This window comes from Dicentrarchus labrax, unplaced genomic scaffold, assembly GCF_905237075.1.
Source record: "Dicentrarchus labrax unplaced genomic scaffold, dlabrax2021, whole genome shotgun sequence".
Taxonomy (NCBI): domain Eukaryota; kingdom Metazoa; phylum Chordata; class Actinopteri; family Moronidae; genus Dicentrarchus; species Dicentrarchus labrax.
Genome location: NW_026136713.1, coordinates 25,403,224 through 25,422,621, shown reverse-complemented (window position 1 = coordinate 25,422,621; position 19,398 = coordinate 25,403,224). Strand labels below are relative to the sequence as shown.

Genomic DNA, 19,398 nt, shown 5'->3' with positions numbered 1-19,398 from the left:
TATAACAGGATTCCCAGGAAAATCTGACCATCAGGAAATGGTTTAAAATGATGAAATATCCTGGAAATAATCTATGGTGTCCTGGAAATGTTTGTATTTTAACTCCTCCTTCATATTACATAATGTTTTTTTTGTTTGAAACTTCCTGGAAAATGTCTTGGAAAACAGAGGAGCCATTCAGAATATTCCTTTAATGTTCTGCTGTGTCCCTGTCAGGTGGAGATCAGCCTGCAGAGCAGCTTCCAGCCCGGCATGAAGCTGGAAGTGGCCAATAAGAACAGCCCGGACACGTACTGGGTGGCCACCATCATCACCACATGTGGCCAGCTGCTGCTGCTGCGCTTCAGCGGCTACGGCGAGGACCGCAAGGCCGACTTCTGGTGCGACGTCATGACGGCCGAGCTGCACCCGGTGGGCTGGTGCACCCAGAACAACAAGACCCTCATGCCCCCCGAAGGTAGGACACGATAACACGCACTCAACCTGAACTCAACAAGATGTATTATACTTTATTAAGGGCTCATTATTCAGCTTTTATATTTTTATTTAACATAAACTGATAAAAGGTTATAAAAAGTATAATTTGAAGCTCAATTAGCATTTTTTTCCTGCTGGTTGCAGCAGGAACATGTTTACTGTAAAAGGTGAATAATGACTTTAACACATGAGAGGACTTAAAATCTGTGTGAATTGTTGTACATATTGTAAAGCCCTGTGAGGCACATTTGTGATTTTGGGCTTTAGAAACAAAACTTTTTGGAGTATTTTATGGCTTTTTTTGTAAAGGCAAATTTTGTTTTATGTTGATTCCCAACCAGTTAATATTAAAGGTTGTCAATGGAAGCAATACATTCCTCCATGTTGAATAGACCAAGAAATAGCTGCAAAATCTGCTCTTCTTGCAGCAAAGGAAGTTTATTAAACAAATAGTATTCATTCAGTCATTTCTGCCGCTAGAGGGACTAGAGGGAAGTTAGATGAGGTGATGAAGCAGTGTGGAATCATGGGAGTTGTTGTCTTCACCACCATTGGCGTCATTGCAGTCAGCTTCTCCCGGTTAGGATTCCTTCAGTGTTCATGGTTCAGGAGGTTTCTACCGGGAGCCCAATGATCCACAGAGGTCTCCTCCTCTCCAACACAAACAGACCCGCTGATTAAAACCACTAAACACACTGAATAAAGCAGTTCCACCTTAAACACACTGAATAAAGCAGTTCCACCTTAACAATCACTGCTTCTCCCACGCTGTTGGACAGACAAAGGACGTCCCGGAGGGGCTGCGAGCCGAGCTGCTGCTAACGTTAGCTCAGCTTGTTTCTCTGATAACTTAAGATCCAGACGTCCGATGACTAAAATCCTTCATCCGGTTCAAATCTAGAGTTAAAAAGCACCAAGATCTAAACAGTGGATGGTAACAATGTGGCTTCACACTGGATCAACAGTCAATGTATGACAGCTTCTGACAGACAGGCACAACGCTGACGCAGGCACAAAGGGGATATGACGCCATCGACAGGCGACCGGTGAAACGCAGCGTTACCTGAATAAAATGACAGAAGTAAATATTAATTTATTCTCCCTATGCTGTATATTGAATTATATAGTTGCTTAAACGTACAGTCTGTAGTTTCTAACACTGGGGGGTCTCTCACATCCAAACAATAAAAATAAAATCATAAAATGACAGATTTCTCTGAGTTTGAACATTGTTGGAAACATTTGGGATAATGGAAGAACTCAACTACATATAGAACATAGAGCCAGAGCTTATACACTGTTTGATGAGGATGATGTTACAGATTAGAGCTTTAAGATTAGCCACAGAGAAGGTGCAGACTCTGCATCAATCCTGGCCCACAGATGGTGAAATATATATATATACCCTGCGTTACAGCGCTGCACACACACACACACACACAAAGAGAAGGAAAGAGAGTGGAAAGACAGGTTTTCCTCAAAGTGCTTTGATTGTCAAGACGGCTCAACTGCCATTTATCTAACTGACACATCACGCCCTCGCCATCGCGTTCAGTCAGTCAAAGCTTTTCTAAATCATCTCTGGTCTCCATAAGAGCATCTTTTACACCTGATCTCAGCCTTTCAAAAAAAGCGTCCTCTTCAGATTCCTCCACAAGCGTCCCTCTCACGGTGTCACAACTTTGCTTTTACAGCGGAGACATTTCCCCCTGCGGCGCCCTCAGATAGATGACTCACCCTCCCCTGCCTCGTTCAGACCATTTATTTTTCTCGACACGTCGCCACTGATGGATAGCGCGCTCCTCCGTTGTTGTGGAGACGACCTGGATATGTTTCCACCTGACTCGGGCGTCCTCGCCCTCACACCAGCCCCATATGTCCTTTTCACTCAGCGCCGGTCTTTTCACCAACTTCCTCTTTTGTGTTTTGCAGCAGCAGCAGGCGGCTCCTGAAACATTGCTGCTTTATTCAGCCTCTCAGTGGATTATCTATCAAGCAGGGAAACAGCAGATTGAATTTGCTTTCAGCGCTGCAGTCGAGTAGCTTTTTCTTTAGCTTGTTTTGTATTCCAAGTCAACAAACACTGACTGTAGCGAGGCTGCAAGAAATGATTGTCTTCTCGATGAATCATCCATAAAGTGGCCAAGTTGACAGACTCATATTGCTTGTTTTGTCCGACCAAAATACCAAAGATGTCCTGTTTAATATCAGAGATTTAAGAAGCTGGAAACAGTAATCTTTGCACCAAAAATGACAAAAAAAAGTTTATTTTTCTGTCAATAAAGGCTCAAAATTACATCCGTATTGAAGGAGGTGATGGGTATCCAGAAGATTACAGACTGGATCTTTAGGATTTTCTTTCTTTCTTTCTGTTACAAATGAACTGTCGCGATAACAACAATAATGAAATGCCACGCTACCGACCAACCGCAGGGGATGGCAGGAGCACATCATCACGTCACGTTTGGTGTTTTTTAAGATGGGAAACCTCCACCAGAGCGGCGAGGTTGTAGAGACTCAATGCTGCAGAAGCGCTGTCTGAAACGCAATGGAGAGAAAGTCACGTAGCCTCCTTCACTCGCTCTGGAAAAACTCCCGACCACAAACATTTATTTGACTAGTCGGCAGTAAACGGGGTCACAGTGGGTATTCGGCGGGTACTCGTGTCTGAACTCAGATAACACATCATTTATTAGCAGCAGAACGGACACTGCTTCTTCCCAGGAGTGTCAGATGGTTTAACTTGATCCAGGCCATTGAACAGCGATAGCAACCATACAGGCTTAGTAGCATTCAGTCGTAGTTTTGCAGGGACAATTAAAAGTTAGAGAGTTAGCTAAGAGCTAATGTGCATCTGTTGTCTCTGGGCAAGTAAACAAACACAATCCATAGAACAGTAAATATATAAATACATAAAACTGCATCACTGTGAGATAATAAATAGAATCAATTATTGGTAATCAAGGAAACCGTGAACAGATATTTGGAAATGATTTGCAGTTAAATTGATTATTTTATTTACTCCACTACATTGAATTAATTACTTTGAAGATTCATCTTATTAACACAAAATAGAAACCCACTAATAATAAACTATATGATGTGTAAGTATGTATGTGATGCTAATACTTTTGAGTATTTTTACACTTTGGTCTTGTACAGTTATTATCAGATAATGAGATGGGCGGGACACTAGAGAGAGAGAGAGAGAGAGAGAGAGAGAATCAGTCTATCAATAGTTTGTTTTATTGAGGAAGGATTACAAGGTGTAGGATACGAGAATGCAGTGTATGTTTTTACTAAACTAACACAGCAGAGCAAAATATACTCCTAACACTCCAAGTTTTTATGATGTAAATGAACTTTTACTTTTACTCTTGTGTATACTTGAATAAGATGTTGCATGTTCTCAGTACGTTTTTATATCCACCGTACTTGTGTTTGATCATAAATTAAAGTCAATAAAGTTTATATTTGACAGTAAAACATGTTTTAGCTGACCTCTGCGCTGTCTCCTCCTGGGCCTCTCAGGAAGCTCAGATTTTGGATTTCTCTCCATTAATAATGATGGACAGCTGATATCATGTTTAATGATGCAAACTGAAGTAAAATATGTCATGAAGGCAGTTCCCTAAAGCGGCTTCTGCAAGATACTGTTAAAAAAAGAAAGAAAGAAAGAAAGTACTTTATTGCTTCATTTCAAGGCTTTGCATCATGTTATACACATCTTCCTCTGTGTGTGTGTGTGTGTGTGTGTGTGTGTGTGTGTGTGTGTGTGTGTGTGTGTGTGTGTGTGTGTGTGTGTGTGTTGCAGAGTGTGTATTATTGAGTGCTCACACCTGTGCCACGGTTACCTGTTTTATTGGTTTCCTTTTTGTTTGTTCTCTGTTTCTCAGATAACGTTTACCTAAGAAAAGGTAAGCAGCTCTGACAGTGACTTACTCGCTAACTGTGCTACTGGCTAACACTGACTCAACACTGTGTGCACGTTAGAGCTGCATGTACAGTGGGCTTCCTCCTCCTCTTCCTCTTTTCACCTCTCTGCAGGAAGTGACCTCACTGCTCAGTTGTCATGCCTTGCCTCCTCTTTGCATGTGACTCCTTTTCTATCTGAGTGAGTGTGTCTTTAGCGCGATAACACACACATGCACACACACACACGCAACCACAGTGCTGTTTGTGCCAAGCTGTGCCCGTATGATAACTAATGTGAAACGCAGCAGCTCAGAGAGAAATGTGATAAACGGGCCTCCTCTCATGTGCAAACACACTGACTGTGTCCTGTAGTGGAGAAAATGTCACCGCTCCATTAGTCGAGAGCAGAAAGGTCGGAAGTTAACGAAGCGCTGTCGTTAGCAGATAAAATCAATGTCCGTCACCAAACTGGACAGAAAGTTGTTGGAGGCGACACATTTAACTGCTGATTGTTTATTTGTATCTGTTACAATGAAAGTCTCTCATTATGAGCCAGTTTAATCGATGGAAAGCTTTTGTTATTTATTAAAGCTGCAGTAGAATTTTTACTATAAACTTTCACTGTATCCTGACTGTAGCACATGAGACGGATAATGTGTGAAACAATCCAGTTCCTCTGGTTGTTCTAGTGCTCCTAATGGTATTTGCAAGAATCCACCGGACCCAATCGAAAACAACCAAGCAGAGCCAAGAGAGATAGAAAGATGCTTTGGGTTGGAGGTGTGATGGTTTTTGTGTCCCAGGGCATCAAATTCAGGACCCTGTGAATGAGACTCAACAATACTATCTATCAGAACTATCTTTCTTGGCTCTGATTGGTTGTTTTCATTCGGGACCGGTGGGTTCTTGCAGATACCATTAGGAGCACCAGGAGGAACCAGAGGAAGCTGATTTTTTTCACAGATTATCTGTCTCATCTCCGACTGTCAGGATAAAGTGAAAGTTTGTGTGGTTTAAAGATTTTGTGGCATCCAGCAGCTTCACCCTCCCTTTCTAAGAGCGAAGGAGAAACTACGGAGGCAGTGATTGGTTGTTTTCTTGGCGACTGTAGAAACAAATACGGGTGCTCCGATTGATCGGCCACTGATTGTTATCAGCAGATATTCACACACAACAGATTTATCTGCGGTCTCTATAAATATATAAAGTTGTATTCAGTCTTTCCCCTATATACATTTACTTGGGCAGGCCAACCGGGATATTATCAGTCCGTCATAATCTGTCTTCAGTCTAATTTTTTCATCCCCAGCGTTTGGGTTTTAAGTGCTTTTCACAGCCACCATAGTTTCTGCTTCACGCTTGGAAGAAGACAGTGAAGCGAGGGAGTTTCAATTTGCAACAACACTGCTTAATGCCACTGACTCCTACACACTGGACCTTTTTTAAAATATCAATTTATTCTGAATTAATTGAGTAAAATGTTAAATTTACATTATGCACATTGCTTTGTTGAGACATCACAGGCAGCATGTGTGTATACATACTGTAATATATGTAATAATTGGTCATTTAGGACTGCTACAGTACTGCTTCCTCTCCTTTCTCTCTGTTTTTCTCACTGTGTATAGTGATGGTTCCTTTCCTAGGTATGATGTGAGTGGGTGGGTTAGGGATGTTTGGCTTCACTGATAATCACTTAACACATATAGAACATGTAAATGTGCTCCCTGCAGTGTTTTCCAGCAGCCACAACCTTTCAGTCACAATGCTGAGATATAATAGTTACAACATTGATAACTGACAGCTGTTCTAAAGCTTTCCATCATTTCACATGATCTTCCTCAGCAGACACTCACTGAATTGCAGATGTTCAAATGTCCACTTTTCTGAGAGAGATATCGATGACAATATGCACTTAGACCCTTTGCTTTAGAGCGTGTTGACCTTGTGATTGACAGTCCGTTCTCAGTGAGTCCGTCCTCGCAGTGCGTCACCTGCGCTGGGTCTGGCAAACCGCCGTGGCGACGACCGCAACGACAAACTCGAGGCTTCAAAACGGGAGTCCACAAACCGATGGGTGACGTCACGCTTGCTTCTGTGTACTACTGGCAGTCTCTGCTGCCAACCTGAACCAGAATAACTAGTTTATTGTAGATAGCTAAATCAGGATCATTAGTCATAACTGTAAGTAAGCTGCTGCATCTCTCATCCACTGTAGTTGTCAGTAGTTACTGTGCATCGTGTGGGAAAAAGTTTGAGACTAGCACAACGGCAGACAGTTTCTCAGATGGTCTGCGCCTCCCTAGCTGCCCGCTCGCCTCTCATGGAGAATGAAAGGCCCGTCGAAAGTTCCCCGTCTGAAAAGACCTAAACAGTGGGTGTGTTTCTCCTTTAGACCAGAAATGTGGGTGCAAAGAAAGCTCCTAAAACCTGAGTAATACAAGCATATTCTGTATCAATCAGAAAATGCTCCATTTGGAATAAAACCTAATTAGGAACATGCTGTTTCTTTATCAAATGTGGAATATTCTGGAAATGAGTGTGCATGTGATCAGTGTGCTGTGTTGTGTGTTCAGACGGGGGCAGAACTCTTGATGGCAGGTATCTGGGTGAATAAAAGCAACCTGAGCCCTGTAAAGAAAAGCAAATGCATCTGAAACCAGCAACTGTTTGTTATTTGATAAAATCCTTAAATTAAAAACTTTATATTTAGCACATTGTAACAGAATGAAGTAATCTGTGAGGGGTCAAAGCAGAATTTAAAGAAATAAAAACATGAATTAGAGGAAGGGTTATAGTTCGAGGTTGACTGTGATTTTTCCACCCTGACATCTTCAGACGGTTTCACTCTGACTCCAACGACTTGAAGCTGCTCTACATAAAACTGTAGCTCGGCGGTTTAAAAAAATTCCCTCCTGAGACTGAACTTTTTCACTCCCTTTCATCAACCACCTCACCGTGATTTCATTCCCCTCCCGGATTGAGCAGAAGGTGCAAAACCTGAATTTGTACGGATTTAAACGAACTGGACGGACTGCGCGTTAGCAAACAAACCTAAATCCCTCGTCCGACCTGCTTACTCATGAAACTCACCCCCACACACACACACACACACACACACACACACACCGTCTCAGCCTCTCCACTTCAGATGCTCCTCTGCTAACTGAACTGAGCTTTCTCATCAAATCAGCGCCGGCATTAATCAGCATATCTGTTTGCGAGACTGGCGTGTGAGTCCGCAGCGCTGCAAGCTCTTCTGTTGCGTAATTTGCTCATTTTTTTTAGAAATTAAAAAGTCATTTGAAAGACGGTTTAACGGAAGTAAACATGACTTCATGCTCCCAATATACAAAAGAGGGAAATGTGACCCCTAAAAATCATCTACATGCAGGTTCCAGCTCATACTCAATACTGTTGTACTGTTAAATGTCAGTAAAACAAGCAACCCTTCATTAAACTCTCTCTCTCTCTCACGCACCGTGCACACAGACAGTGAATCCTTCACAGCGAGCAGCTGCTGGATGCTGCACAGCGCCGCTCTTTTGTGTGTGTTTTACCAGAGAGAGGGGAAGAAATGATTAGTTAAATTATTAATAACTTACTCAGAACGCTGCTTTGTCACTTGACCAGCCCGCCTGAACGCACAATGTTTTCTAACGAGTCGACCCGAACCCGCCTGACCACGAGCCGTGGGTCGATCTCCACTTGCGAGACACATACTCACAAGTGTTGATGATCAGGTGATGGCACCCACGCGGTTGCTGGTATGGGCGTTTCCTGCCAAACAGTGCAGTCAGTGGGTTGGGATCAATAACCTTATTACACATATATATGAGAAAGTATTAAAAAGGCCTGTCCAAGTGTGAGGGTGGTAGCTGGGTCTGATGCAGGTTGAGTCTAAACTGGGTTGTAAGTTGAGCTCAGTGACAATTTGAAGTGAAATGATAGATAGGTAACTTTATTAATCCCACAATGGGGAAATTCACTTGTCAAGAATATAATCACAAACCTGATTTAAACTCAAACATTTAAGCATGAAAAGATATTTGAGTTTTTTTATTGTCAAGATAATTTCTGTAAATGAATTATATTGAAGTTACTTTCATATGCAGCATTTCTCCAAACTTATTTAAAATATGTGAACATAATTGATCTGAATAAAGTCACTTAAATGCTTCTTCTTCAAAAGTTCAAATTCACTGTTTTCTTCCACTAAAGCAAATTATTACTTCACCTGTCAAACAATTTATAATGAATTGCTTATCAAAATAGTAGCCAATTAATGTATTTAATGTGACTAACATAAAATCTTTACACTTTGGGGGATTTATTAAGAAATATTTGGATGCATATTTGGGCTTATGATGATTAAAAAACTGAAATAAAAACTATACAGCGTTATATATAGACACTTTTATAACAATATAAAGTAAACTTTACTTTTCTGAGATTATACCGTCAAAAGTAAGAGTTGCTTCAACAGTTCATTTTTGAGTTGTGTTTAATTAATGTGAACTCCAGTTTGTTTACTTACAAATATTAAAAGTGAGGCTCAGAATAAGTGTGGATAGGGAACAGTATGTCTTTAATATACGTACGTTATAAGGCTTTATGAGCGAACGGCTGTTGGCAAGTTTTTATTTAATACGCTCGTTAATATGGAAACAGATTTCACCCTTGACCTCATGCCCATGCTGTAGTGAGAATATTAGCCAAATCTGAGGCTGTTTTTGTGTATTTATTAGTAAGAGTATATAGATTTTAAACAGGAAATTGCACACTAAATGTGAATCTCTGAGGAGTAAAAAGCAGATAAATCATCTTCTCTCACTCCGGATCCAGACAGGGAGAGCGTTATTCAACCCTAATATACATATTTATGGTATTTTGACTGTGTATGAAGCTTCGGGGGTAGACTCAGGGGGGAGGTAGGAGGGAGAAGCTTGTTCAGACACAGTCTCTCATTCTCTCATGTGCATGTTGTGGATCATCCATTCATGTAAAGAAGTTTTTTAAAAGCTACATCACAAGTTTGGTCATGTGGTACGGTAGCTGCTCGCTGCACAGATCCTGACAGAGATCATTTGCTTAATGAATTCACCACAGTGCTTCCTGCCAGAGCCTGCTGGAGATGATTCTCAGAGATAGACCCCGTCTCCTGCTCGCTCTCACACACACACACACACAGATGTAGTGTTCTGTGGTGTACATTTGCTTTGTTGGGAGACAAATAAAAGGAGCTGCTTGAGTTTGGGTGTGACCTCTGAGGCGTTTTGCATAGATTGCTCTGGGGTAGGAACTGATTTTGCCACCACAGCATCATTTGGAAGTGTTGGACATTATCAGGCCGTGTTCTGCTTTATTTATATACCGCAAAGTAATCTTGATTGAAGGCTCCAACTAATTATTATTTCATTATCAATGTTCATTTTATTTAATTGTTAACCGCTTTAAAATGTCTACACTGTAATAAATATTATTGTACTTTTACAGTAAATTTCTGGCTAATAATTGCATTAAATTATAATTAGCATACAGTTAATTATCTTGCAGTAATATAGCTGAAAATCACAGTAAGGATAAGGATTTTGTTGTTAACTCTAGATTTGAACCGGATGAAGGATTTTAGTCATCGGACGTCTGGATCTTAAGTTATCAGAGAAACAAGCTGAGCTAACGTTAGCAGCAGCTCGGCTCGCAGCCCCTCCGGGACGTCCTTTGTCTGTCCAACAGCGTGGGAGAAGCAGTGATTGTTAAGGTGGAACTGCTTTATTCAGTGTGTTTAAGGTGGAACTGCTTTATTCAGTGTGTTTAGTGGTTTTAATCAGCGGGTCTGTTTGTGTTGGAGAGGAGGAGACCTCTGTGGATCATTGGGCTCCCGGTAGAAACCTCCTGAACCATGAACACTGAAGGAATCCTAACCGGGAGAAGCTGACTGCAATGACGCCAATGGTGGTGAAGACTACAACTCCCATGATCCCACGCTGCTTCTTTTCTTATTGTGTTGATGTAAGCGACCCCCCATAGAGGCAGACTTGCATTTATAGACAGCAGTTTAACACAAAGCCTTCTGCCTGTATTTAATTGTCCTGTGCTGCTGATGCAGAAGTGGAGCCAGGATGAACTTTTTCTCTCATTCAAATGAACGATGAGGCTGCATTTTGTTGTTGAAGGCGTTCTAGTTGAGTTCATATTCCACCGACTCCTCCCTGCTGTAACATCCAGATTTGCATAAGCTCACAATGCGAGTTTGTTTGTACATAAGAGAGTGTGTGTTCTCCTTTTTGCATGATTGATTAGGCTCCATTTAGTCATTCCTTTTTTAGTACTTGAGTGGGTTATTTTTCCCTGAACGAGAATCAAAGACGAAACCCACACACTTACATCCTCACTGTGTGTGTGTGTGTGTGTGTGTGTGTGTGTGTGTGTGTGTGTGTGTGTGTGTGTGTGTGTGTGTGTGTGTGTGTGTGTGTGTGTGTGTGTGTGTGTGTGTGTGTGTGTGTGTGTGTGTGTGTGTGTGTGTGCGCGCTCCCGTGGGGCACTTTAGCACTCACCACAAACACATCACTAAGGTAATTCATATTTACACAAATTGCTCTAATATCCCCTACCCTGTCATGAACGAGGCTATAAAAATGTTAACAATACGTGTGGAACTGTCCGGGCGGCCAAACACAACAGCGAAAACGTCTCTCCATAAACTGCTCCGTGTGACATTTTACATGCGGCAGCGTGCTGCAGTCATTATGCCTGTTTGGAAAGCCTGTCAGTTAAAATGGGAGTAGGTAATTGTTTGAATTGACTTGGCTTTCTACCCGTGTGCATTCAGGGCTGTTCATCTCCATGCCAGCGCATAATGACTGCAGAAGACAGAGAGGGAATCAGGCGTAATTTGCTCCCATTAGCTCTGATTAGAATCTGTTGCACTCCTGTGATCGCAGCTAAAAACACAGAGACGATTTTTCTTCTTTAATTACAACATTGATTAGCTAAAGTAAAGCTTTTAAACAGGCCTTGTGCACGGAGCCGGGAGTTTAAAGAGAAGAGGAGCTGGCAGAATATGCATATATCAGGTTTCATGCATGTAAATTCATATTTGTTTGTTTAAATGTGAGATATTTGCTTAGAGACTTCAGCCAGCTCTGCAGCCTGGGCCTCTGTGAGAGAGGGGGGGAGGTTGGCTGTGTGATGGGGAAGAGTGGGGGAGTGTTTGAGGATCTCCTCCCTCAAGGTTAATTATGCACTTATTGTTATGTGAAGCTTTCACCTCTACGTGTCTGCTGCCTTTGGGAAGGAAATTCAGTAAAACAGATCATTATTTATATAAAAATATAGTATAATGAAGCTGCAAGCCGGGGCAGGAAAAAAGGTGGGAGAGGGTAAGAAAAAGAGGGAGGTAAAAGGGGGGTGAGGTTGCATGTTTGAGCTTCTGCTACTACCGTTCGGCTGAGTTCTAAATGGCTTCATGACTAATCTCGGCAGGATCTGTAAAAATAGTTTATCTATTTCTGCATGCCGACATCAACAGAGAGAGAGAGAGAGAGAGAGAGAGAGAGAGAGAGAGAGAGAGAGCTTACAAAGTCCAGCAGCAGCAGGGAAAGAAAATAGTCTCACAGGAAAAAACAGCGTTATTAAACAGGCGTACTGAGAGCATACAGGCCACAGAGACTGTCCACGTTACCTTCACAGGAAAACACATTGATTTATTTGCCTGCAAGTTTCCACAGTTGTTGATTTGATTCAGGCGGGACCTCTGGAGTCCAGAGCCCCGAGAGGATTTATTGATTCGGTCTCACGAGTCAATTATGTATTTAAAGTCCTGAGCAGCCTCTGTGGAGCGAACTGTCAGCTGTATTTAATCAAATCAAATCATACGAAAGCACTTTTCTAAACAGCTGTTTCTGAAACAGACGAGGGATGTCACCATGCATGATACCGGAAATTTACCAGCACTGAAATCTCACAATTCTCGATACGATACGAAAAACTTAGAAAAAATAACTACAGTGGCCCCTTTTCTTATAGATGTTTTCTTATTTACTCAAACTACTTTAATCTGTTCACCTGGCTTTTCCCATCAGTTCTCTTTTCTTTCTTTTATTTAATAAACTTTAAAATTTTCCACAGAAATATTACAAAACGTGTGAAAGTGCATAAAAAACATTCATAAAACGCTCTTTTCCAACATGTACACACACCAGTTTGCTTTCTTCAGAGTTTTATAAAGTCACCCAAAAAACACAACTTGCGTTTGTTTCATCTGCGATTCCGTTTAAATATCAGCGGGTGAGAAAATCATCGTTAATGACGGAAACCAACGTGGTACCGAATGACTTCGGCACTCAGCTGATGTTCGCTCTGCAAGAATTGATTCTTGTGACATTCCTAAAACAAACTAGAAAAGGCTTAATTTTGATAATAAACGCCCCCTCTCTAGCGCCGGTGTTTGCAGCGTTTTTGTTTGTCTGTTCTGGGCTACTGTAGACTTTTTAATATATGCAGTTTAAACATGGACAGAAAATAATTTACAAGTGTGATTTGGAAATATACAGCTAATGATAAAAAGTCCTGAGACCTGACATTGTAGGTTAAATGTAACCAGAGAGCAGAGGTCACATTTTTTGCAGTAGAGCTTTAAAGGTAAACCCTATGGAGGAGCTTCCCACCTTTTCTTATGAGATGTGATGGTGAGGAAGCACCTGCATATATATATACAGCATCACCTTAATCAAGCACAGACAGGATTGTATTGTCTTTCAACCAGCAGCAGAGAATTTTATTTCTATAAAATAATCTAATTTGTCCCCTCAGTCTGTGTAAAGATAGTGTTAGTGGGGCAACTGAAGAGCGTTCATTCTATATGCCACTGTACGAGAGGTTGATGTTGTTGCTCAGATTAATAAGGGTGAAAACTTTTATTTTTTTGTTGTAACGACCACAGCTTCTCTCTGTGGTTTTAACGTCAGTGACACTAGCCTCCCGGTAAAAAGTTGCGGGATTCAAATAAGCTGTTAAACGGCTGCATACTAAATGATATGACTGTTACTGAGTCAGTAAAGTATTTTTGTCTGTATCTGTGTAAGATCACATCCTCAGACGTATTGTACCCATATTTAACAATATATTATATATATGCCAAAAAAACCTTAATTTCTTTGTATTGTTATATTAAAATCCAATCATTGTGTCTTCCTGTAAAACTTAATGTGACTCTAGTTACGTCAGCATGAACTAAGTGATTTCAACCAATAATATCAGGACATTCACCCGTCCATCTTCAACTTTTAGGAGTCAAACCCTGCAATAAAACCACCTCTGTACTTTATTCCCTGTTGGGTAATTGGCCTCCGTCAGCATCAGATGCTGCATTCGGCCCCGGTCAGGCCGTGCTGTTCACTGGGAGCTCCCAGTCCGGACCAACGTAGCACACATTCAGGACTATTTACTACCAACAAGTCTCTCTGTAGCTGCCTGTTTTTGCTGCTTTCGGTTTCATGCAGTCTTTAAGCTGTTGCTTATAAAAGCAGCTGTGTGTTGAAATAAACATACGATCTTTAGCTCTATGTGCTTGGTAATTCTCGCCCAGCAAACTAAGTGAACAGGCTTCATAAAGAACATTAACAACCATAACAACCTTAATCCAGAACCTGTTTCCTTATCGACGTGGGGGACTACATTTCACTTTCACTTCAGCTTGATGCTAATCGCTGCTGCAGGGAATGTCAGTTCTTACAGTGTGCTGGAGTCATTCGGTAACTCTGACTCATCCTGCAACGTTTCAGTGTCAGTAACAAGTGTCTGACTTTGTGGAGGTTTTTTTTGTGTGTTTTTGCTGAAGTCAGAAACATGCAGGATGCTGAAGGCCGCTCAGCATCTTCTGCGAATTCCTAGGAATCTGCATGTTGGGGGGCGGAGGGTGAGGGGTAAACAGGAGGCTGATATCAGGAGAATGAGCAAGAATTATATAACTGTTGCACTGTGGGAAACAGGAAGCACACTGAAACCACATGTCCCCCATGCGAATCTGCTGGAATTCGGCTTTATAGCATAAAGACAGAGCTCTGGTCCACCTGGTGTGTGTGTGTGTGTGTGTGTGTGTGTGTGTGTGTGTGTGTGTGTGTGTGTGTGTGTGTGTGTGTGTGTGTGTGTGTGTGTGTGTGTGTGTGTGTGTGTGTGTGTGTGTGTGTGTGTGTGTGTGTGTGTGTGTGTGTGTGTGTGTGTGTTGAGATTTGGTCACATTGTAGGGACACAAATCTATTCACATGGTGGGAATTCAAAATATTTTCTTGGCAATCCAGGACTCACAAACGGTCATTTAATGTACCAGTAGACACATTTAACCCTGGTTTTGTTCCTCCTTGTTTAATGATGCAGTGTTAATAAGTATTAGTATCTGGTGATATGATATGTATCACGATACAGAGGTTACGATTATAGTCCTCAGTTCACCTTTACAACACTGCTGCCGAGTGGTTTGGGGTTTAAATACAAAGATCAATAATATGTTTTTGAGAATCGAAGTCACAAAACAAAATACTGCGATTCAATATTTTATGATATTGTATCGATTCTCAAAAACACTGTAATTTTTGTGTTTAAACCTCCGAACAGCTACATAGCACAGATAACAATACATCTCAGTATATTGAATCGTAATGCCTTTATCGCGATACTTATCGCCAGATCTTTGCCAATACGCAGCCCTAGAGACTATTTGCAAGATATTTTGTAATTGTATTCAATCTCCAGATGTTTCTGTTGTAATACTTTAGTGGATACGGTTAAAATTAGGTTAAAATTACACAACTGACCAAAAACAAGTGTGTATGAGGGTGAGAGAGACTTTAAGTTGATTTATGGATAATGCGGTTGGTGTTTATTGTAGCAGTTTTCTTGCTTTTCTGATCATGAAAGCGGGTACACGCCCTTATTAAACCTGCACAAGTTCTAACTAGACCTCTCTTCAGGAGCGTGCTTGAATGACCTGTCACACCAGTTTATTAAGTAGTTAAAACTAAAGCAGCGTGTTACAAACCTCCCAGCTCAAAGGTGACAGAGTTTAGTTTTTTGTTGAGGTGTTGAGTCATCTGTGTGATCACTTTGGAGGAGGTTTGAGTCACGTAATTCCCCTCATGTTCCCCACAAACTGAGATCAGGTCTTTTTTCAGACTGTTCTATTAGTGTGTGTTTTAAATTTGATTTCCACCTGTTGATAATATAATAGTATTAATAATTCACTGGGTATTTTGGGGGGGAAACCCCAACCTGAATATATGCTTTTTTAATATTGAGAATATTTAAGCTTTCAGTGCTTTCCTTTCACACATTTGTGCCCCAGATCTGTCTCTCAGTCTTCCGTTGTGATTGGGGGCTGCTTTCATACGTGGTCTTCAACCCAGACACAGAATGTGTGATTACAGTCTCAACAGTCATTTTGTATTCGTGCTCCATTTACTGCTCGCAGAGGAAGTTACGAGTCGACAGGTGACCTTTTGATTTATGAAATTCTGAATGACACCTGTTTGTGTTTCCACCGCTGATCTCACATCTGCACATAAATCACCACCGCTGCTCTTCAGAAAGCCATAATCCAACGTTTTGGCTTTATTTTGCCCATTTGATTTATTTTTTTCCTCAAATTTGCAGCTGTCACCGTGCACATTAACATTTAAATGACATCTTTCAGTGCAACAGTGTTTTTAATTTCGATGTGTTCACTGCCAGATCTTACTTTTTTTTTGTACGTGCAGTCTGATCTCAGCCAGAAATCTGAATTGAACGTTAATGTTTGCAGTGTGACTGAAGCCATAAAGGCCTCACAGGCTTTTCCAGGAAAACACTGAATACTTGAATTTTTTCTCACATAAAAATGCTTAAATTCATTGTTAAAATACTTCACATCTGCAGTTTTAATGAACCGATCCAGTGTTTCCAGTGAGTGTGTCTTTGTGCGTACTCATGCGTGCAGTTCTCTGGTGTCAGCAGCAACGAAGTGGCACACAATTAATAATGTACAACAACACAACAGCCTGCTCACTTTCCACACTTTGATTGTTTGCTCTGTGTTTGTCTCTTTGCAGCCATCAAGGAGAAATACAGCGACTGGACAGAGTTCCTCGTCCAGGACCTGACCGGCTCCAGGACGGCACCGGCCAACCTGCTGGAGGGGGTGAGTCCTTTACACTTAAAGAGCCATTTGTCTTATTGAGCCCTCTTTTTATTGATTTGATTTATTTGAAATATTGGCCCACACTTACTGGATGTTAGGAGTCAGATCCAGCTGTTTTCTGAAGGCCAGTGCCAATATTCTTACACTAAAACTGCCCAAACATGATATTAAGTGGTGATATTACCTAGGGCTGCAACCACGTTTATTATGCCTATTATTTTGGTTAATAAAATAACAGATAATAGTCCAACATACCATCTTGAAACTGCTTGCTTTTTCCGACCGGCAGTCAAAACTTAAAAATATTTAAGTCATTGTCATGGAAGACTGAAAAAATAGCAAAAGAAATCACAATTGGAACCAGCATTTATTGTCAAGGAAAAACTCCTGGAAAACGTCCTGGAAAAGTCTTGGGGAATGGTTTCTTTAAAAGAGTCGCTGAGAGAAAGTAAGAGGCAGAACTTGGAGGAACTGTTGGATAAGTTGTGGATATGGTTGTAATGACTCTCATTACAGTTCCCCTGTGAGAAAATAGAGGAAGGATTCATACAAAGGGTATATTTAACTGTTAGGTCACTGCAATAAGAACTGTTTCCTGACTGTTGAACTAACCAGACTCAATAAAAGTTCACTTTCTGATTGCAACATTTGGGGCCTTTATTTAAAACAAGGGCTGCAGAAAGATGACAGGAAGGAAGTGAGGAAAGAGATGGGGAATAACGTGCAACAAAGGAACCGCGGTGGGCTAATTTTTCAGTAGCACAGCGATGTTAATTATATGTTAACATACTTTCCCTTTCAGGAGGTACATTTTCTGTAAAATACAATAAATTCTACTTAATTTGAACTGTTACTTAAAAGCTGCAGCCACTGGAAAGTCCCATAAACGCTGATCATCTTCAAGGCCTACCTGTAAATGATATGACCGGGAGAAAGTTCTGTCCTGTATTGTCAAGAAAACTCCTGGAAAATTTCCTGGAAAATGATTTCTCAGAATGTAGTTCCCAAGCTCCCCCCGCTTTGGTTTTAACCGATGAGATGATGAGATTTCTGAATGAATAACTGTGTGTGTCTCCGTCAGCCTCTGAGAGGGAAGAACACAGTGGATCTGATCGTCGACGGCTCCGTCTCGGAGCTTCAGGACGTCTCCGACCCGTTCCTTTACTGGCCTGCTCGAGTCATCCAGAACGTGGGAGGGAGGCTCCGCCTGCGCTACGCCGGTCTCTCTGACGACCAGCACGATGAGGACGTCTGGCTGTTCTACCTGGATGTCCGGCTCCGCCCGCTCGGCTGGGCTCTGGAGAACCGTCTCGCCTTAGAGCCGCCAACAGGTGATAATCTGCTTTTCATTTACTTCGCCAAACATTATTATAGTGTGTGTGAGAAACCTAATAATACTTAAGGATCATGTTTTCCTCTTTAGCCCTCTGTTGCTGTAACTGTTGCTAATTCATTTTCTGTTAAAAAAAAAAAAAGAAAAAGAAAAGCTTTGCTCGGAGAAAAGTAAGAGAGGAGAAGTTGGAAAATATGTGACTGTTAATTGATTCCAGCTATTGGTTTTATGTTACTATGAACTAAGTTAGCATAGCCCCGATCAGCCAAACTCCATTCAGAAAACAGGCATTTTAAAAGTTGTTTGCTCGTCGCCTTGCGGACCGACCGACTGAATTCAGACTCTCAGTTATTTCGGCATCTTTTTGATCCATTTATTGACACTAAATCACAGCTATATCTGTTTATTATGGGCTCATACCGCCGCAGTAAACAAGATTAAAGGATGAATATTGTCTTTGTGTTCCTCGTGTGAGTAACGTGAGGAAATATAAATGATCCTGTGAGTAAACCAGCAGGAACACACCATTAAGGTGTCAGTTACATGATGACATTTGATCCTAAAAAACTGACTTTCTGTATCCTTTGTCCCCAGCGCTCAGGTCTCTGAAGAGCCCCTCCGACTGGCAGCAGGCTCTGGAGGACGCTCAAGACGACGGAGCAAAGAACCCGCTGCCGCTGGCGGTGTTCAAGGTGAGTTGCTGCAGTTTACACACATTTCTGCTCCTCACACTGTGTGTGTGTGTGTGTGTGTGTGTGTGTGTGTGTGTGTGTGTGTGTGTGTGTGTGTGTGTGTGTGTGTGTGTGTGTGTGTGTGTGTGTGTGTGTGTGTGTGTGTGTGTGTGTGTGTGTGTGTGTGTGTGTGTGTGTGTGTGTGTTGCAGCCAGACTGCCGACCGGGGGGAGAGGAGTTGTGTTTCCCTGTCACTCTTAGCTCTACTGTCTGCGGCTGGTTTATGATTAAACTGAGTCAATAAATACAAAATTTTACAGGTCTGTAATTACTAATCAGTTTCCTTGAAAGAATTTTGGTCATTTGGTGCCAATTCTAGGAAAAATAGTAATGTCCTTGAAAGAAAAACTCAATTTAAACCCAAGTAAATCTTAATTTATTCTCCCTATGCTGTATATTGAATTATATAGTTGCTTAAACGTACAGTCCGTAGTTTCTAACACTGGGGGGTCTCTCACATCCAAACAATAACAAAATATGTGTGATGAGGTGTTGAAGCAGCGTGGGATCATGGGAGTTGTTGTCTTCACCACCGTTGGCGTCATTGCAGTCAGCTTCTCCCGGTTAGGATTCCTTCAGTGTTCATGGTTCAGGAGTTTTCTACCGGGAGCCCAACGATCCATCGATGGCGTCATAAAATGACAGATTTCTGTGAGTTTGAACATTGTTGGAAACATTTGGGATAATGGAAGAACTCAACTACATATAGAACATAGAGCCAGAGCTTATACACTGTTTAATGAGGATGATGTTACAGGTTAGAGCTTTAA

The 19,398-nt window shown here is 41.5% G+C and overlaps 1 protein-coding gene and 1 long non-coding RNA gene across 2 annotated transcripts in view; one reads left to right on the top strand and one right to left on the bottom strand.

Annotated features, from left to right (window-relative positions):
* sfmbt2 (Scm like with four mbt domains 2) overlaps positions 1 to 19,398 on the top strand; it is a 53,417-nt gene that overhangs the window by 17,968 nt on the left and 16,051 nt on the right. Inside the window, 5 exon segments of the mRNA XM_051419851.1 lie at positions 217 to 457; positions 4,374 to 4,394; positions 16,476 to 16,564; positions 17,646 to 17,895; positions 18,492 to 18,589. Of these exon segments, the coding sequence (XP_051275811.1) occupies positions 217 to 457; positions 4,374 to 4,394; positions 16,476 to 16,564; positions 17,646 to 17,895; positions 18,492 to 18,589 (699 nt within the window).
* On the bottom strand, positions 2,134 to 4,509 carry LOC127374716 (uncharacterized). The gene is made up of 3 exons (XR_007887230.1): positions 4,332 to 4,509; positions 3,979 to 4,130; positions 2,134 to 2,465 (listed from the first exon to the last, which is right to left on the bottom strand). It is a non-coding gene; the product is annotated as an uncharacterized LOC127374716 (long non-coding RNA).